A 21,943-nucleotide genomic window follows, 5' to 3' on the forward strand; every position below is an offset into this window, starting at 1 on the left:
ATGTTAAAAATTCCAGAAAAGTACAATGTCTTGGTCAAAACATCATGTGGATAAACAAAAGCTATACGTTTCTGTACCCATCAAGTAAGTTATTCCAAAAAATAACAAGAGAAAAGTGGACCTAAGTCACTGTCACTCTTAAAAAGACACTGATACTCTGAACTGGCATTTACCAGTCAAAAAAGAGGAAGAAAATGAGATACATGACCACAGAATTCATGAATTCTTTATATATCCTGGAGATGAATGATTTATCTGATGTACATGTGTAACTGCATGACCAGTGTGATCCCACAATATGTATAATCAGAAAAATAAGAGATTGCACTCTATTTATGTATGATCTATCAAAATGTATAAATGCATTCTATTATCATGTACAACTAATTAGAACAAGTAAAAAAAATTTTTAAAGTGTGTCAGTTTGGATGAAAAGTTATAGGTCCAGTCTATCTGTAGGACATGAAAAAAAGAGAGGTCTAGGATGCCCTCCAGGATGTGACTTGGACATTCTAGGAGATCATCATCCAGTTGCATGTATAGAGTATGAAAGGAACATGTTTGAGGCAGAAAATAATGATATCATCACTTACTGGTTTTAAGGTGCTTATGGGATATATAAGTGAAATTACCAAGTAAGTAGTTTAAAATACATAAGTATAGTACAGAATGATGTAACTCAAAAGATCTTAAAATACTTCAAAACAATCTGTTTTCCCCCCTGAGTTTCCTCCAGTCCTCAACTATGTGAAGTTCTATACCAGACACTCAAAATCATTGATAAAATGTTGAAGATACACACAGAGCCCATCGTGGCAAAAGCCAAACCAATGGATTTTACTGATGGACGCTGACAGGAAATTTCATTTCAGCTGCAAAATCCTTTCCCAGTGGAAACCTTCCTACCTTGAATAGGAATATTTTACAGAAATTTCAACACCTCTGGCTCTCAGATATTTAAATTATAATATACAATAAATCAATAAATGAACTTTCAACTTCTATCTGGTCATTTGAGGGCAAAACTTTTCAGAACATAAAGCAGAAATGTTCACAGACTACAATTAAAAACATTTTGGGTTTCCAGTTAAATGAGAGTGATACTAGGTGAGCTGACAGCTAGTTTCTCTTCTCCGTTACTCACTAGGGTTTATTTAACATAGCAGGCAGCACATAGCACCCCCCCCACACACACACACACACTCATATCATGGATTCTTGGGTTGAACTTCAGCAAAGAAACAATTTGTCACAGTAACAGCTGAAACAAGAAGTGTCAGTAAGATTGATTAGACTTATTATTACAGGCTCCAGCACCCATTAGAACCACCATGACTCTGCTTCTTCTCCCAGCATGTGCTAGGAGAGCAGCAACCGGCCAAGACTTGATGGCCATGGATACTGACAACAGTCACTCTCTCCTGGGCCACTGGATACAGATGGCCCACCCACCCCGCCAACCATGTCTCCATCTGCCATGACCACCCTGCCCATCCTGCCCCATTACCAGCCTCGTTAGGCGCTATTTATGCCCATACAATCAATCCAAACCTTGCAGCAGCACCATCATAATTGATTAAGGAAAACTACCAAAGAGCAGTTTTGCTCAAAGAAAGAAAAAATTGTTCTTAATTCCATTAATATACCCACAGTAAAGAGTGTGCCCACTTCACTCTTACTTTGATTTGGATGAGAAAGGAAAATGAGGGAGGAGGAGCGAAAAGGCTTCTATCACAGAACGGAAAGCACAGAGCTTCATTGCTGATCACAGACACTCTGCTGCTGACAAGCTGTGTCCCACAGACTAGGCCCTTCCTCAGACTGACTTTGGAAATCTGAAAGCATCCTTCCTCTCCTCTTCTTCCACCACAACCACCCCACTCTCCAACTACATCTATAACAGCTGCTTTGGTTTCAGCCAATATCTCTTCCCCAACTTACCATACTTCTTGGCTTCTCGGTGATCATAACATAAAGTCCCATCTTCGTACCCTCCAGGCACAGCCTAAAGGATCTTATCTCTGTAGCAGAGGTAGGAAAATAATGACAAAACCAGCTGGACCTTCCTAACATTGACCCTGCTCCTGGATTACCCCATATCTTCCTACTCCACACCCTCTGGATGCTCTGGTCCACCTGCAGGGATGGATCCCATGCACCCACAACATAGAACCAAAAAGCCCACATATCCCCTCCCTTTTGGCCTCAGATGCCCTTTATGATATTAAAAATAGTTTAGAATTTCAAAGAGATTGTTTATAAGGATTATATCTGTCAGTTGTTACTCTATTAGAAATTTAAATGGAGAACAACTTTAAATACTGTCAATATCCAGAAAGCTCGAATTTATTAACATAAATCACATATTTAGATAAAATAACTGTATTTCCAACACACATAAAAAAAAATGAGGACGCAAAACAGCACTGTTTTGCATATGTAGATGTCTATTTGGAAGACAACTGGATTTTCATATTTGCTTATGCATTGAATCTGCTCCAATATAACATCTGGAAAATGCCACTTTACACCTATGTGGGATAAGCATCTTAGTTCTGTTATGAATAATAATTTTGATCCTCTGAAAGACTTGGAAACATGCAGGGCTTTAGAGATCACCTTTTATCCCCCTCCCCCCATTGCTGGGGACTGAAACCCTGAAGCACTCTTCCTCTGAGCTATATCCTCAGTCCCAAAGATCCCATTTTGAGAACCTTTAATCTAGTATAAATAGAATGAATTAAACTTCTTAAGATCTAGGGCTTGGGAAATAGTTGAACACAGCAAGTAACACATAGATTTGGATTTGAATCTCAATTTTGCCATACTTCTAAAATGGGAAGGATGCCATTTGTTCTGCAGGGTTATTATAAAAACAAAATAGGGTATGTAAGTGCTTAGGCCACAGTAATTACAACAGAAGCTAAATAACCTTAAAAAGTTATGTGGTGTTCTGACACACTTTGGCTCTTGCCAACTGGTTTGAAAAAAATAAAAACAAAAATATATAGCATATAAAGTATAGTATAGCCTGGTACAGTCTAGTGTACCAGTATAGTATAGTATAGCCTGGTACAGTCTAGTGTATCAGTATAGTATAGAATAGCATAGTATAGTGAGAATTCCCAAGCCAGACCTGACAGTTGGTCAGCTACTTGAAAAAGCATTTATAGCAGGGCATCATATGAGTTAATACAAACATACCTGTAACATTTATTTTAATACAAAATGTGTATGTGAACATTCATCTGCCAATCTTCTTCTAAAATGGGGACAATGCTTTTCTATGAGGACAAGTCACGTAACTATGCCGTGCATCACACTTACACAAATCATGCCCATAAAACATCAGCTATGGTTTCCAGCTTCCTTTCTTTAAGTGAAAGGAGAAATTAGAAACACTTGAGAAACCATCTGAATACAAAAACTTTAGATTTTTATGATTTTTTTCTTCCAAATGATTCCGTTTTTTTTTTTTGTTTTAACTTGTATTAAGGAGTTCTTTTCAGCAATTAACTTTTTTTTTTTTTTTTTGAAAGAACAATGTATATTTCTGGGGACCAGGAAGAACCTATTCAATGAAATGGAGTTATATGGATGGAAGGAGACTGCAGCATGAATTTAGCAAAGGAGAAAGAGAAATATTGGCCAGAATATCCACAATTCCCCCAAGCCTCTCAGAAGCCCACCACCCTTTGAACATAAAGCAGCAGTCACCACGGAGTCAGGCAGGCTCTTAGGCAAAGATGTTGGTAATAAAATCCAGGAATCGCTTGGCATACTGCTCTGCATGGACAGTAGAGATCTCTGCCCCCCCCCCCCCCCTGCTTGACAGTTTTGGCTGCATGAGCTGCTTTTTTCTTGGCATCATATTGTGTTAGGATGTCAATGAGGCCCATGAAATATACCTCCTTCTGGGGGGCACCCTCAGCACTCCGGATGGCATAGACATTGATGAAGGACTCAAACTCTCCAGGGCCCAAGGGCTGATGGGAATGAACGTAGCCTCCAGTACCCTCAGGGGAAGTACCATAGGAGCCCACCAGAGCAGGAGGTCCAGTCAGGTTACAGTCCCCATCCCACTCTGACTCATCTTCCCATATGGGTCCTTCCTCCTCGGTTCAGAGCCCCAGATGATGTAGTGGATGTCCAGTAGAAGTCTATAGTCCATGATCTTCAGTTGCACTAGAAACTCCACATCTCTCTTTAGCTTCTCCAGAAACACTTTCTTCTCCTCCTCACCAATATACACTTTCTGGTTCTTGTTGAGGAAGTCTATATCCTTAAGGGTGGGCAATTTCTTAACCTTTTCCTTATCGCTGGCTTCCCAGGATACTAGGGAACCCTTGAGGTCATACTTCCTGTGCACAGGAAGACGGTGGCTAAACATATGGCACATAACAAGCACGTAGCTGTCTTCATTGTCCACGCTGACTCGGTACATCCCCAGGAACTGAGGCAGCAGTGTGTCACCATGGCACTTCACTATGTACTGGTGGTAGTTGGAAAGGTTGCTATGCATGTCAGCAATGTCTTCACTGGATACTTCCTTGATGACTAAAGTCCGATCATAGGAGATAAGAAAACGGCCATCACTGCCTTCACTTTCACTTGGGAGGCTTCGGGTAAGAGATACCAAATAATCCTGGTCATCAATGCCAAATTGATCACGGAGGTTCCTGAAGACCTGGGGACAGTACTCCTTGAACTTGAAATGCCTGGGCAGATTTTCTCTGTGGAAAAGATGATTATTGACTTTGATCTTGGAACTAGCCTTAAAGTCATCTGGCAGCAGTATCACGGGGCTGGGGGGAGGCACCTGGCTGAGCTCACTGATGGAGTGGGCTACACCCCACAGGAACACGCCCACCAGCGGGTCGGCAGCCGGGAACACCTTCACCTTCTGCTGCACGAAATGCTTCTTCTTGGTTTTGGAGGCGAAGCCGAAACCCAGGCCTGGCCCCGCTGTTGCCACTGGTGCGGTGGCTGGCAGGACCAAGGAAGACACCATAGTCTCCCACGCACCCGACCCTCAACTTTTGAACTTAGTTGCAAGATAACTAGTTTTTGTAGAAACAAGCAAAGAATAGCTCTCTTGTATTGCATTTTAATTTTATTGATTTGCATAATAATTAAATCCCATAACTACAATAGCAATGTATTAGGGTTCTCTAGAAGAACAGAATCAACAGGAAGTATGATTATAAATAGGGGATTTATTAGATTGGCTTACATGACCAGAAGCTGGATAGTTCACCACAGCTGTCTGCAGCTGGAGAGCTGGAAGAACCAGCAGCTGCGCAAAGACTCAGAAGTCCCAGAACAAGAAAGATCAGCAGTTGCTACCCTAGTCTAAGACCAAGGCTTCTGCAAACTACCTGGAGAATCACTGGCATAGTCTGATTTGGAAGAGTGAAGAAGCGAGAGTCCAATATCCTCAGACAATCCAAGCAGCAACCAAGAATCTGTTCAAGAAGAGCCGAGCTTGCATCTGCACCTGCTTCCTTGTTCTTCCAGTTTTTATTCCATTCTATTGGGCAATGCCACCCATGCTCAGGGAGGGTCTCCAGTTCACTATCCCACATTCCAATCATTTCTAGACATGCCATCACTGACACACCCAGAAACCACTTGATCATTGGCATCCCTTAATTAAGTTGACAATTCAAATTAACCATTACAAGCAATAACTGGTATAAACAGAACAAATGACTAACTCTTGGTAAGCATACAACTAAGGAGGGAAGACATGCACAGGTAAGTTATGGAGTGGCCTATGAACAAGAGTATTCAGGGTGCCGTATCTCTGGGTCTGTATATTCAATAGAGAAAAAGGGAAGCAAGGATTCATCTGAGTTGGTTAAGAAGAAATTACTTAACAGAGCTTCTGGAGATCTGTATTACTGTCATGGAAAGATATTCAAAAGTCTCCAGTGATAAATAAAAGTGGCAGAACACCTAGAATATCATATGGTCTCCTTAACTGAAAACAAGAAATCTGCATACATCCATCTACTATGGAGGCACAGACAGAGGCCTGAGAGGATGCACACCACACTCTTGATAGTGTTCACCTCTGGGGCAAGCAGAGACTTAGGATTAGAGAAGGAAATGAGTTTTCATTTTTTTCCCTCTATATCCTTCTATGTCATTTAATCTTCTGTAGTGATCATTCCGAATAAAACTTATTTTTTACTATTTTATTATAGCAATTTATTATAGTAATGCAAACTCCTCCCCAAGTAGTAAGATGAGAGACCAGCAAAGCAACTCTCCTCAATTGACCAAAGCAAAACCAAGAATCTGCTGTGTTCATCTGTGGTGTACCTTCATCCCATTTCTGTGATGTCCCACATTTGGGCCCCCCCTCTGAGATGACAAGTTGGTCAGAGGAATCAACTTGTGTCAACTAATTATACAAATGCATCCCCTGGTAAAGGCTGGAAAGAAAAGAGCTATGTGAACATATATGAGAGGATCCTTATGAACTGTGAATAAAAGATAAAGATGAACTGAGATCCAAAGGAGGAATAGGACTTAGCCCAGAGAGTAAAGGAGGAAGTGGGAAAAGCATTTCAGACTGAGGGAACAGAATGAGTAAAGGTCTGGTGCTAAGAGTATTTATTTATTAATTTATTTTGGGATGAGGGATTGAACCCAGGAACTCTTAACCACTGAACCACATCCCCGGTCCTTTTTAAATTTTTTATTTTGACACAGGGTCTTGCAAAGTTGCTGAGGGTCTTGCTAAGTTGCTGAGGCTGACTTTAAACTTGCAATCCTCCTGCCTCAGCCTTCTGAGTCACTGGAATTATAGGTGTGTGCCACCATGTCTGACCAAGAAAGGAGTATTTAAAAATAAAGCAATGTGACTGAATCAGAGAAGGAGAGGGGGGAAGTGTAGGCAAAGGAGCAGCTGGAAGTGTGGGGCCCATGAGGGTGAGAGCAGCTCATTCCTTCTCTTGTAGACCATGCTAAGGAATGCAATCTCTTTTTTCTTTCTTTCTTTCTTTCTTTCTTTCTTTCTTTCTTTCTTTCTTTCTTTCTTTTTTTTTTTTTTTTTTTTAATGAGCAGTGAGAAGCCAGTAAATGACATGCTTAGATTTACTTTTCAGAAAGATAGTGCTGGCTGAGTTGCAAAAAAATTCATGTAAATGACACCACTTCACAACTGGAGGTGACCCTTGATGGTGGAGGGGGGATGTTAGTGATGGCAAGAGGGCATGAGGGGGATCTTGAGGACTGGTAAGCTTTTGGCTTTTGATACTTTTTCTTTTCTTTTTTTCCTTTTAATTTCTTTTCTTTTTCTTTTCTTTCTTTTTGTACCAGAATTGAACCCAAGGATGCTAAACCACTGAGCCACACCCCCAACTTTTTTTATTTATTTTCCATTTTGAGATAGGCTCTCACTAAGTTACTGAGACTGACCTTGAACTTGCCATTCTCCTGTCTCAGCCTCCTGAAATTAAAGACACTGGGAGTGTAAGCATTCAACATGGTGCCTAAGCCTTGGATTCTTTTTTAGAAACAGTTGTGCAGTGCTAGGGATTGAGTCCAGGCCCTCAACTATGCAAGGCAAGTTCTCTACCACCAAGTTATCCCCAGACAGGAAACATCTTCAAGCTGTTGGTGCTGGGAGTCAAACCCAGGGTCTTGCGTATGCTTAGCACACACTCAATCATTGAGCTACACTCCCAGCCTCTACATGTACTTTTAATGAATGTTATACTTCAATTTTCAACATTTTAACCATGTCAGCTCTAATGTAGACAGCCGTTAAGAGGGAGCAAGAGTAAAAGTGGAAAGATCAGTTAAGAGGCTATTGCCAAGGAATAGGAAAGATGATGTAGACTTGAGCTAGTATAGTAATGTGGAGATACAGAAACATGGGTGGACTTGAGTTACTTAGGAGATGTTAAAGTATGTCTCCTAAATTTCTACCTTACATAGTTTCATGGATGGTTATAGCATTGACTCAAAAAAAAAAAAAAAAAAAAAAAAAAAAAGACACCGGAGGAAGATATAATTGGTTTTTGCTGTTGTTGTATTATGGGAAGGAGAAGCAGGAATTCATAAGATCATATTTAGACCCGTTGAGTTTGAGATAGCTTTGAAACATCTAAGTGGAGATGCTAGCAGCTCTGTGTGGATATGAGACTGATGCATAGGGGATCTTTGAGATTTATAGTGGAACTTTGTTTGTGAAACTGAATCCGCAGCACAGTTGGTCTCAAAGGAGAGAGTAAGATGTTAGAAAAGAAGTAGGTCTAGGCATTTAAAAGACTTGGTGGAGAAGGATGAACCAGGAGAGAGTGAAAGAGCACCCAGAGCGGAAGAAGACCTTATATAGTCTCATTGGGGAGCTAAGAGAAGGGAATTTTTCAGCAGAGTGGGACCAGCGTGATGCTGCTGGGAAGTTAAATAAAATAAAATAGCAAATTGCTCATTGGAAAAACTGATTTGTGGATTTAATGACCCAGAGATCACAGGTAGTTTCATCGAGAGCTTTTTTGATGGAAGGATGAGAGCAGGTGCTATATTGGAGTGGTGGAGAGATGAGTGGCAGAGAAGAAAATGGAGACAGAGGTGGCAGAGCTTCTGAGAAGTTTGACCAAGAAGCTGGGAAGAGAAGGGATGGAACTGGAGCTGGCAGGGGTTTTTAAATTGTCATTTAAGTTGGCGGAGAGTGCAGCATGTTTAAACAATAAAAAAAAAGATGCAGAGCCAGAGACTAAAAATACAAGAGAAAGAAAAGGAGAAACTATAGGTACAATTTCTGAAGAGGCAGAATCCAATGGAATTGGAACGCAGAGATGTAGCAACACGAGCAGTCGGTGTTTTACACGCTCACTCCCATCTGAAAGAGCAACTCAAATGCTGTACTCTGGGCACTTACACACACACACACACACACACACACACACACACACACATTCGTTTGCTCAGAAGTTCCTACATAATGACTGCTGAAGAGGTGTCCAACTCAGATGCAAAACTCAGGGGAAACTGACATGCTGGCACAATCTCCTTGCTCAGTTATCTTTCTTCCTCCCTCTTTTCTTAGAGGAGTTCCACCTTTTCTCTTATCTGGTTTTATTTCAATATAGTCCAGCATGCTTCTGTCAGCATCTAAGACACTCACTAGATGCCAACAAACTATAACCAGCTAAGGACCAATCTCCAGAAGCCTCTTGTATAGGCAACTGGTGAACCTTCCTGAAGAGATACAGGACTGTGTCCACTCTCAGTTCAGTATATGATCCCAGAGAACCATGTTTAAGAAAACATAGCAATTATCATTCCAAGTCATTTGATGGCTGTAGTGACATTGTGCAATCATGGGTCACAGTCTCTTGTCCTTACAAGTGACTTTAAATAGCATCTTCTTTTGGACTCCAGGGTCTTCATTTGTAAACTGAGGAGCATGAATAGGTCATATTTCAGGCTCTTTTCAATCAATATCATTTCATGATTCTATGTCTCCTTGGCCTTAACTTTCCAAACTAGTTTTTCAATGGGACATTGTCCACACAGAGGCAAGATCATTTAGGAAAGAGGAAACCCAGACCAGAAATTAACTGCTTCCCCTCCCAAAAGTCCAAGAGATTGGAGAGACCAAATCAAAAGTGGAACCCAGAAGCTGCTGATCTCTTAGTGCCTGTGATGGTTAGTTTTGTATGTCACCTTGACTAGATTATAGAACCAAACTACTTAATCAAACATTCATCTACGTCTTGCTATAAATGCATTTTGTACATGTGATTAAAATCTACAATCATATAGTAAATTCTATAGGTAAAAGAGATTAACCTCAAGGTGGGTGGACCTCATCCAATCAGTTCAAGGCCTTAAGAGCAAAAAATGGAGGTTTTCTGAAGAAGAAATCCTCTGCCTTAACTACAATATCAATTCTTATCAGCCTTTCCCTTCAGAGTTCAGACTTGCCAGCTCCCACAATCTCATAATCCAATTCCCTAAATAAACATCATTGTGTGTGTGTGTGTGTATGTATATATATATATATACACATACACACACACACACACACACAGGCACACTTATGTATATATGCAAATGCATATGCTCATTATGCACGTGTGTATCCTACTTGTCTCTTTCTCTGGAAACACTGGCTACTGATGCCTAAGAGGTCAGTAACTGCACAGAAAATTTCATGTCTATTCTCATGAAAATAAATACAGAAGGTGGAAGTGTACTTGAATTTTTGGTTTCCAGAGAAAAGCAAGAATAATAGGCCAGAGATTTTGGCTCTAGAATTCTGTACACCTTAAAATGATTGCATTATCTTCAAGTTGGCTACTTGTGTTACTTTCTGCTTCCCTACATAATCAGACATAAGACAATTCAATGTCAGAGTATCATGGCTAATTTCAGATAGGGCACAAAAGGGGCAGCAGAACAGGGTGCTTCTACTCTATAACTGTGCCTAGGAAGGGGACAAGCCCAAAGGGAAGAGTTAGGAGCAGTACACAAAGTCACAGGAACAGGCTGAGCCCCTGAATGTGCAGAAAGGAGAAACAAAGCATACAGGAAGTCAAGTCCCAGGGGAGGCTTTGAAGGGAGTAGCAGCAGAAAGGCATCTGATGTCCCATCTGCCTCAAAGACCCACAGTTTTAGCACCAGCTCCAGGATGTGTCTATGCCAACACTGCCTCTCTTTTCTGAACTGACTTACAGGATGGGAGGCAGCTAGCGGGGGGGGGGGGGGGGGGGGGACTATGGATAAGACTGATGACATATTTCAGTTTTCCCAGGCAGTCATTCTAAGAAAGCATTTATCTGTCCAGGCCAACTCCAGCAGGTGACCCTTTCATGTTCCACTAATTCAATTTGTGTAGAAATAAGCATAGCTCATTGGCTAAATCTGCCTTTCTGTGGGAGAGGAACTTGATACAACTTGAAGTTGCTAGTTTAATTCCCATCTCCTATAACAATCAGGAAGCTATATTTTTCCCTGATTAAAATGAAGAAATCTGAGATCTGTAAAGGACCCTAAAATGCATCAAGTTTAAGTGTCTTCCTTTGGTGGTGAGAATCTGGAAGGTCACGGAGAAATATCCAGGAACCATGGAGAAAAATCCAGGTAAGGCAAGCAGCCCTGAGTCTGAGGGGTAGGGAACAGAAGCTAACAAATAAGGTTGATCCAGGGTGCCCAAGGACATGTTCACAATGTACAAGGCCAGGTTGAAAGTGAAAATTAACTTTGCGGAGGAGGTGATGCTCCATTTGCCAGTAGGATCCACCTTCTCCACAAAAGTCCATGCTCTACTTAAATATTGTCAAAGATGAGGATTTCACCATTTTATTAAGCAGACCCCAAACAAAGGTTTCATTTTTACATGTCTCCATTTACTTCTACCCATGACCCCAGTGGTTCTTACCATGGTTGCACATTAAGTTTGTCAGTAGAACTTATAAACAGTCTTGACATCCAGGTACACACCAGGCCAATCAACTCAGAACTTCTGTGGGTAGAACCCAGGCATTCATAACGGCTAAAACCTCAATGATCCCAATGGCTTCCCAAGTTGTAAAGTCACTACATTCAGTTCAGTTCTTGGATCAGTCTCTTTGGGCTCCCATGACAAAATACTGCTAATAGATGGCTGAGACAACAGACATTTCTTTTCTCATAATATTAGGGACTGAAAGACCAAGATCACAGAGCATACAGATTTGGGTTTCCCTGAGACCTTTCTTCCAGAAGATGGGCACCCTGTTGCTGTGGCCTCACATGGCCTTTTCTCTGTGTGCATGCATTCCCAATGTGTCTCTCTCTCTCATGTGATAAGGACCAAGGCCTGATGACATGTCCAGCAGTCTCAAGATTTTTGAAGGCAGCAAATAAATGACCAGTGTCCAATGTCTGGCCTTCACTGAACTGTCCAGTGAGCTGAGCATGGCCAAAAAGATTTTCTGTCACCTGGATCTCTCCTTTAGCAGATGGTTGTCAAGCTCCCTTGGAAATGCTGAAGGAGTCCCAGGGACTCAAGGAGCACAGAGCACAGGCCAAAGAAGTCAGGTGGTGGCTTCTTCTGTCTCTCTTCACATATTTCAGGTGATACATTGTGACAAATGACCTAGTAACAGACAAGTGGATTCTGCAAAGTAGAACTTCATCATTACTTTGCTATTTATATGTCTAGAACAGTCCCTCTTAACACACTGAGCATCAATAAATGAATTAATAATCAGTGGAAATATTTTGTTAGATTTGAAATTTATTTAAAATATTATAAGAAATCTTAACACTTAAAGTCCCTAATTTGAATCAAGAGGGAGATAGGAAGGGAAGGCCTGGGGAAGAGCTGGGGAATGAAATCTATCAAATTAGGCTATGTCCATGTACATATACGACACAATGAATCCCACTTCTGTAGAATGCACTAATTAAAATAATAACAATGATAGAAGAGAGATCTATAGCACAAGTGGATGAGGGGAATGGAAAGAAAGGGAAGGTACTAGGAAATAAGGTTGATCAAATTATGTCATGTGCATGTATAAATATTGCATAATGATTCCACTGTTATGTATGATTATAATGTACCAATAAAAAAAGAAAAAAGTCCCTAAATTTAATTGGAACTCTTGAGAATTTTAAATGGTTGCAAAAGTATCTTAAATCTTGTCTTCTGTGTAAACAATTGGTTTTTTTTTTCTTTTTAATTGTGATTTTCAAGAATTTTAAAAGTTTCCCATTAAGCAAGTTTGTTTTGTTTTGTTTTTTGCAGAACTGGGAATTGAAGCTGGGCTACATTCTCAGTCCTTTTTATTTTATTTGGAGACAGAGTTTAACTAAGTTGCCCAGGCTGGCCCAGAATTTGTGATCCTCCTGGTCAGCCTCCTGATTTGCTGGGGTTACAGATAGGCACCACTGTGCCCAGCTCACCATTAAACAGTTTTGATCAGAACTTTGTATGGCCATGTCAAGATAGCACATCATACTCCAGACACACTAGCCTTCTCTTTGACACCATGGGAGAGAACACTATAGGTCAAAGGTCAAGGTCAAGTGGAGATACTAAGCAAGCAACTAGCTACATGGAGAGTCTAGAGTTCAGGGGGCTATCTGGGCTAGATAAGTAAGTTTGGGAATCTATTAGAAAGCCAAAGGGCTAGATGAGATCACCAAGGAAGTTAGCTTAAAAAGAGAGCAAGACTAAAGACTGAGCAATGGTGCTGTTCCAACATTTAGTGGTCAGGGAAATGAAAAGGAATCTTACTGACTTGATTGAACAGTGTGTGCATAGATCAGAATATCACATTGTATCCCATAAATATGCACAATTACTATTTGTCAATTAAAAATAATTTTTAAAAAAGGAATCTGTAAACCAAACAGAACAAGCAGCCAGTGGCATAGGAGACAAATCAGAAGATGTGGGGACTTTAGAAGTCCTTTGAGATGCTTGTTAAAAATGCTCATTCTCAGAACCTACTCACTGGAGTTTTGATTCAGCATGAACATGGACATCCAAAATATGTTTTTTGTTTCATTTTTTTAAAAGCACTTCCAGTCTGGTTATTGTCAAATGAGCCTGGGAAACACTGGCAATAGAGCTTGGCCTAAAAAGAAAAATCACCTACCTGGAGAATTTTTTAAAATTTATTTTAGTTTAGTTTACCTATTTTGTGCTGGATATCAAACCCAAGGGCTTGAGCATGCTAGACAAGTGCTGTACCACTAAGCTACACCCCCAGCCCTTTTAAAAATAACTTTCAGGATTCAATCCAAATGCACTGAATCTGAATCACCAGGGGACTTGAAATTTGGTATCTCATGATACAAACTTAATTGCTCTTAGGACTTCTCAAAAACAACCCACACAGCTTTGCTTTTGAGCCAATGAACCATTGATCCTTCATTTACAAAGGCTGATAGACCCGTCACCACATCCCCTAACCTGGAGGTGCTTTCATTAGTACTATGAGGTCTTAGCAAATCATCTTAGCATGACGACAAACACACAAACAGGAATCTCCCATTTAGATAATAGTACAACTTAGCTCTTAGCTAACCTTAGCTTCCAGAAGCACACAAAGTCATTTTCTCTGAGCCTCAGGAATCGCATTTACTTTTCTTTCCCCAAGAGATCTGATGTTGGTGGTACCAAGATGGTACTTAGCAGTTCCAGCATATGGTGCCTCAGTACCTCCCAACCCAACATTCATCATCCAGTTTTCTAGCTTCTGTGTTCAGAGGTTATAAATTTCCTTGAATTCAAAAAGCCTCCTTGTTCATTTGATCAAAATGAGAAAATTTCTGCCCTCTCCGACAAAAATCATTCCCAGTTGACCACCTGATGCTTATTTGGGGTTAATTAGAAAATCCCCATCAAGAGTTCAGAGGCCACTATCAGCTGTCAAAATCCCACATTCTCCTCTTTCCCCTCTTTCAAGTGCAAAACAACCTGTGTCTGAAGATGTGCTGGAGATAAAAGGGCGCACACCAGCACTGGGGGCTTTGACGCAGCCCTATTCACTGCCCACCACCATGAATACCGCAAAATCTCAAATGAAAGTTTTAATCTCCCCACTGCATTCAGCTTAAAGAGAAAAGGGCTTCCTTTTAACAATTTCCCCCCTTAAACCCTTTGTGTTGCAATGCTCCTGAAAAAAGCGGAGATTTCACTCTGACCCGGCCAGGGCTTTACGCCAAAGAAAGCAATGCACCTCAAACCCTTTGTGCTGAAATAAGAAGGGCTCGGGGTCCGAAGCAACGGCGCAGAAGCAGCCACCGAGTGGTGGGGCGCGCGGGGGACAGCGATGCCCGCGTCTCTGAAGGTGCCATGCTTTGGCCTCTTGAGCGATTAAACCTAATAGGACGAGAAGGAAGAGGCCGTGAGCCCTAGTGCTAGTCAAAACTGCAGGTCTGGGGTGGAAGGGTGACAAGGGTGGACGATTTCCCAGTCAAGGCACGATCCGAAACGCATCAACACCCGCAGGCCAGGAGGTCCAATTAGGCCCTTTGTTTCCTTACTGCACTCAAAAGAAGGAAAAAGAACAACTGCAACATCAACTCCCCTCCAAGGTCAACCCCCTCCAAGCCACCCGTTGGGGAAAACCTCACACAGCTCAGGGAATGTATAGAGGCCCAGAGTTGATTTCTGGGAACCAGATTCCAACTCCCTCCACCACGCCTAACTTTGGGCGTAGACCCGAGCCTCTCCGGTAGCGGGAGTTCCCGCCCTCTGCAAAAAACACTTTGGGTGCAAAGCGCCCCTCCCTCTCAGAGTTCCCAAGAGGACTTTGAGAAAAGGCAGAGCCAGGTTTTGGTCTTTGCCTGCCTTCACAGTTACTTCCTTTGCACGTAATTAAATGCCACTGGGATGCGTGTGGCTAGAAACGCAAACCCCACCAGTTCTTTCCGAATTAAAAAAAAAAAAAAAAAAAAAGAAAACTTTAATACATGTGACGTTTCCGTCTTTATTTCCCCCGAGGAGCTCCTTTAAATGTTTGAAATTAGCGCCCGCATGAATCCAAAGTGTCGGTATTAAAACCAGAGACGTAGTTCTGAGCTCAACATGGTTTTATTAGCGCCTTAATTTGGTGTTGCTGAATTCTGACAGCCCAGTGAATGCCACCTTTTCAAAAGGGTGGTTTTTGTCCAGCGACCAGAGTTCAAAAGGTCCTAAGGGAGCGCCCAGGCGCTTTCTGCTGAGCTCTGTGCAGGGGCCTCCAGCCGCCGCTGAAGCAGCCCCAGGCTCCTGGATCCATGTCCATAAAACCCTGAAAGCGCCCCTTTCGCCCATGTTTTGGCCTCTTGTTTGACCCGTGTGCTTCGTTAGTCTTTTCACCATTTCTGAACAAGATTTTTATGGAGGGTCTGAGACAGCACGGCAGATTCTTTGCCACTGTCCGTGGCAAAAGCGTCTTGGATTTGTTATTTTTCTTTTAAAAGTGTTTATAGAAGGTGTCCCGTTCCTTACCCTGCCCAGCTCTATTTGTTGTGCGTTGATTTGGGGTTCCTGTAGTCTTCGGAATAGTTGAGGGCATAGGGATAATTTTATAAAGCTTCTTAGATTGAGAGAGGTCTGAAGAAAGAGTGATGGTAAGGGCTAAGCTGTGGCAACTTGCATGATCCTCCTTTTGCTTGTATTTAAAAGCAAAGAAATAACAAAGGTCAGATTGCATTTACAATTATTACACGTATCTGTATCTAATGGCATGTATTTTTAAAACTAAAAAGCACAGCTGAAGACCTTAAGATTCCTTCCTTTTCATTTGTTACTTGCTGAACAAAGGTGATAGAAGTGTCTGGTCATTTTTAGGCTGGAAAGTTTTAGCCAAGGGCTTAAAACAAATACATACACAGCCCTATCTCATACTTGAGAACAAGAATAAATTAACCATACAAGTGGTAACACGGATTAACTTTTCTGCATCTCCATCCTACACTGCAAACCCAGTTTTTAAAACAACAAAAACAAAAATCTCAGCACAGATTGATTAAAGTATTTCCAAGTTCCTTTCCAATCATAATATTCTACAAACAATATTAATTCTCAGCTTTTGGGTTGACCAAGTGAAATTATATCTTTTTTAAAAACTGTAATTACCTGGGTAATTTGACTAACACAAAATTTAATATAGTAATACATGCTTCTGGAAAAGTTGAGTACACAATCATATTCCCCATGCACAAAGATTGTTGCATTTAAATGAACAATTAATCTTTAAAGTGAAGAAGCATTTTCTTATAGGAACAAGCACTCTTTTATTAATCTGTTTTGTATGTCTGATTTTTCTTAAACCACATTTCTTAAAAAACTATACCTATTTTCCATATTCAATACAAAACTGAAGAGTTGGAGTGATATTTCTTCATTTTGTAAACAAGAAAAAAAAGGGGGATGTCATTTATATAAATATTTCATAGGATTTAAAATCACATTTTTAAAGACAACTGATTTTTCTCTATTTAATTTTTCTTGTTAGAAAAATAACAGAGACATAAAACCTAGCAAAAATCTCTTGGGCAGCGAAAAAGTCCTTAGAGATTTTGAAAGTATTTTTATCCCCTCCACTTAATGACAGGGGCCGAACTTCCATCTTTGTAAAGAAAAAAACAAGATATAAAGTATACATATTCTCTACTTTAACTGAATGATTAATAATGTATCTTTACATAAATAAATGCAATGTGGTTTTTTTAAGGAACCCCCCTTTTCATTTGCCTTTGATCCTTACTCTACAAGTTTTAGAGAAGCAGAAAATGAAAAAATTAATACAGTTGCTTATAAATTTGTTAAGCCACGGTAGGAAAGAAACAAAGTCATAGTATCTGATACCTGAATTTTTACCTTCCAACATTAAAACTCCTTCAAAATCTGACAACTTGAAAATCATTGTGTCAATCTTGCCTACTAGCTGAACGAATACTTCTGGCCAAAAAAAAAAAAAAAAAATTTTTTTTTTTTTAAAGCAAAGAGAAAGAAGACCTGGTACAAGCCACCTGTTGTTGCTACCTACCTAGTTCAATTAGACAAGTCTTTTGCCTTTGTGGAAATAATGACCCACATGAGCCACTACTTTCAGATGAACCAAATTTGAAAACCCCAGTCAGAGCGGTCTTTTCAAGCTCTCAAAGCCACAGGCATCTTGCTTCCCCTAAAGCCTAAAATCTATCAAGCATATGCAGAATAATTCACATCACTGCCCCTGAAGCCTTTTGAAGAAAATAAACAAAAAGACCAGGGAGCGGGGGAAGATTAAGATTGATCTCAATTTAAACATGTTAACAGTAACCCTATATTATTCCAGATTTTACCCAGCTGTTTTGGATCTTTAGTGAATCTGAACAAGGGAGCAAACCTGTTTTAAGGATTAGAGGATATAAAGGTTCAAAAGGAGTCGAACCCTTTTCTGAACTATGTATCTCCTACCCTGGCTTCTTGCATGGCAGACTTAGGATTCAGTGCCATGGATTTCTTTCTCATTTTTTTTCCCACTGTAAGGATCTGGTATTCTTATAATCACTTTCCAAACTGGATCCCTCATATTCTTAAAAACTACAAACAGAATGTGGTACACAGAATCACTTCATCTCAGAGGGCACTGGGATTTATTTCTGAAGTCATTCTTCATGCCCTATCCCAAGTACAATGAAAGAGAATCCTCTTGTTTCCATTTTACTCTTTTTAAGGAAGCCATTCTAAAGAAAAAGAACGAATCTTACCAAATTTAGGGTACAGTTGCAAAGACTTGCCAATCCCTTATAAATCACTTCCCCCCAAATAAACTTTAGTTTTACCAAAACTATAGAAAAAAGAGAGACAGATAAGAAAGTAATGTTTAGTTGGACTTGGTGGCACATGCCTGAAATCCCGTGGCTTGGGAGGGCTTTCTGTTATCTCTTATTGGATCATTCATTTTAACAAGTCAATAAATATTGATTATGCAGCTTTTATTCCCCCCTCCCAAAAGCATTGATATATATGAAGTGCCTTGCCTAAGATTGCATAGAACCAAGGCAATGAGGAGTCCATCTTCTTAGTTAAGCACCATTCTCCAGTGTCTCTGCTATAGTTGCCAAGAAGGATTTGGGAGATCTATAAATTGTTCTGTGGCTTGCAAAATAGACAATCCAACCCCTAAAGGAGAGAGCATTTCCTAAAGTTGATCTAATAAGAGGATCCCAACTCAGTGGGAAAAGTGGCATTTGGGCAAGATTTTAAAGTAGCAAGAATAAGTCATTGGCCATCTCGGTTGATAGCCACAATGGTGAAGACATTGCAGAAGATAGAATTGACCTCTTACATAGCAAAGTAATAGCAACAGTCCTTTTCTGCTAGATTAAGTGGAGGGCTGCTGAAGTAGCTCAGTGGTACAGCTCATGCCTAGCTGTGTGAACCTCTGGGTTTAGTCCCCAGCATCAAAAAATAAAATAATAAAAAACAAAGAGGAAAACTATAATACATGTAAAAGAACAAATAACATGTATTGCTTATATAGAAAATTTAGAAAATATAAACTACAAAATAAAAAACAAAAATTATCCATAGCCCATCTCTCAGAAATCATCATTGTTTTCTTTTTGGTAACAGACATATAATTGACATGCATAAGTACATTTTAAACAATTGAGTCATATGTACACATTTTAAACTGTTTCCAATCATTTGTTACATCAGATACATTTTCCCATACCATTAAAAATTTTTGAAAATATTTCTCTCAATGGTAGACATGTATATCATAATTTATTAAAACAGTTTCCTATACTTGAGCACCCAACAATTCTATCTTTTGCTAATTTAAGTATTTCCACATTATGTAAATATGTTGGGTCTTTGTAAACATCCACAGAGATTAAAAAATACTTTTTAAGATTTTGTTATATAATGCCATATTCTCTCCCAAAATGGTTGTATTCATTTACTTTCTCACAAACAAGATAAAAAAAGCAATTTTTTCACTGAGAAGTTAATGATATTTTTTAAGACTTCTGCCAACCAAAGTGGGTGGAACATGCTACTTGAAGTTATTTCATGAGAAGTTTGAATGTTTTAACATGCTTCTCAGGATTTTTGTCTTTTATGATAATTTTTTTGCCTTTTCTCTTTTGTTTGTCATGTTGCTTTCTAAGTACTATTTACACATTAAGAATGTTAAATAACTGCATGAAACTGCATTTAGACCTGTTTATCAAGGGCCAGCGCAAACCTACATTTTTCATGATGCCTTTCCTGACCCCACCAGCCCTAACTTGTCTCCTGCTTTCAAACCCCAATATGCAATACTGAATTACATACTGTTTGCAACTCCTTAGAGTTTTTCTTTTATCTTTCATAATAACTTTTCAGAGGTGTGTTCATATATTTCAGTAAGTACAGAGATGACCAACTTGACATCTCTAAGCACTCCGTGTTGTTAGCTGTGACACAGTTTTCGGTGGAACTGGGTAGGGTTCATACAGGACCCTCAGCTGCTCTCTGGTTATCCTGGGTGTGTGACCCTTCTGCTTTTCTGACCCTCCTGCAATATTCCTTCCTGTTCCCACATGAGCACATTTACATTGAGATAAAACCCTTTTTTAGCAATTTATTTCGGTTTATTTTAAATGTATGACAAAAAATTCAGAGACATAGTAGTTTGAAGTAGAACCAAACCTGAAATTCTCAGATTTTGTTGTTGTTGTTAAGAAACGTGAGTGTAGATTGGGAGGCTGAGGCAGAAGGATTGCAGGTTCACAGCTAGCCTCAGCAACTTGAGGAGGACCTTAGCAACTTAGCAAAACCCTGTCTCAAAATTTAAAAAAAAAAAAAAAAAAAAGCCTGGGGATGTAGCTCAGTGGTAAATTACCCTGGGTTCAATCCCTGTTACAAACACACACACACACAATTTTTTTTTTCTGATATTGATTAGAATAAAGAATATTAAGTATTCCCAAAACTCACTTTTATGGGTTGGGTATATATAAAGCACTTACATGACTCACCCCCAAGTCACAGTACAAATCAATAAAAGTAGTATAAATGAGCTGGGTGCCATAGGACACACCTGTAATCCCAGCTAGTGTGGGGGATGGCAGGTTTGAGGCCAGCATGGAGAACTTAGCAATACCCTGTCTCAAACTAAAACCTGAAGAAGGGTCTGGGGATGTAGCTCAGTGGCACAGTGCATGCCTGGCATATGTGAGGCTCTGGGTTCAATCCCCAGTACGATTTGTCCCAAAATTAATAATAAGAATAATATGAACATAAATAAACATCCTTTGGCTTTCACCACTTTAATGCTTGCAAATCTTGCTCCAAAGGGCACATCTTTACAATTTATTTGGGTGTCTTAATCAAATGGCTTTATTTTTCTTTTTATTAGCAATGGGAGCTTACCAAGTGCTCACTCATAAAAGGTCTCATTTAAAAGTCACTATTTTTGAACTGGAGAAAACCCAGGGATGGTTTAGAATTCAACAGAGAGGAATCTGAAATCATTTCCTATGAGGTAGGACATATTATCTATCTAGAAAGAAGCTCATACTTTGGTTACAATGAATTGCTTTTTTGTGCAATAAAATATGATTTAGCTGGGAAGAGGACAAATGAAGAGGAAGAAATGTTATGTGAAAAGTTGAAATTGATTCATCTTGTTTAGAATTGGGTGGGTATGTGTTTTAGAAAGGGCTTCTAATTTCCACTGGAGAAAAAGCCTGATTTGAATGTCATGTACATAGCTGGACTTCCGGGCTTTCTAAAATGGTCTTTCATTTCCATGTGAATATTGAAAATGCCTTGCTTAGGAAGCAGGGGAGGGGGTATAGGCTTCTTTGCCTACATCCCAGCTAATTTATATGCTCTCCAATGGAGGTCATATCAATATGAGGCCCAATCTCTGTCAGCTTTGTGGGTCCCTTAACCTGAGAACCTTTAAGCCATTGAGAGCTATTCATACTTGGCAGATTGATTACTTCAGTCATTTTGTCATAGTAACTGACAATTCACTGCCATCCAAGTGTATCTGGGAGCACAATGCCTACATAAATATTGTTGGCAATTCTGAGCATATCCCTTTGTAGAAATGGTAGGTTAATTTACTTCTGCCACTTGACTTTCTATAGCTATGTGGCAGAAGATCATTTCCACTGGAGCCATATAGCCGACAGACCCAGCAGGGCTTGTCTCAAAGAAGCACAAAGTTCAGAATCCCCCTGAGTGCGGAATGAAATGAATCAAAACTTCAAACCCAGGTTAATCTGGAAAAAGAGACAAGAGGTCAAGAGGAACATAAAAACCTTGAGAACCAGGTGCAGACCAAGTCCTAAAGCTATTCCAGAGAGTTTTAGGAATGGAAATAATAGACCATATGATCAGGAGGCTGTCTCTATCCTAAAACAATATTAATCATACAAGGGACAAAAGTCACTGAATCTCCTGAATCACGTCAACTGATAAGTCCTCTCCAAGCTGTGTTCACCCACA

The 21,943-nt window shown here is 40.0% G+C and overlaps 1 protein-coding gene across 1 annotated transcript; it reads right to left on the reverse strand.

Moving 5' to 3' along the window:
* Nucleotides 1-3,540: 3,540 nt before the first annotated feature.
* Nucleotides 3,541-5,024, reverse strand: LOC306639293 (phosphatidylinositol 5-phosphate 4-kinase type-2 gamma-like). The gene is given in 3 exon segments (XM_079102731.1): nucleotides 3,541-3,826; nucleotides 3,828-4,118; nucleotides 4,121-5,024. Coding segments are annotated over 3 exon segments (1,272 nt in total). The 5' UTR covers nucleotides 5,012-5,024; the 3' UTR covers nucleotides 3,541-3,736.
* Between the last annotated feature and the right edge of the window lie 16,919 nt (nucleotides 5,025-21,943).

Source organism: Sciurus vulgaris, assembly GCF_902686455.1.
Source record: "Sciurus vulgaris genome assembly, chromosome: 11".
NCBI classification, from domain to species: Eukaryota; Metazoa; Chordata; class Mammalia; order Rodentia; family Sciuridae; genus Sciurus; species Sciurus vulgaris.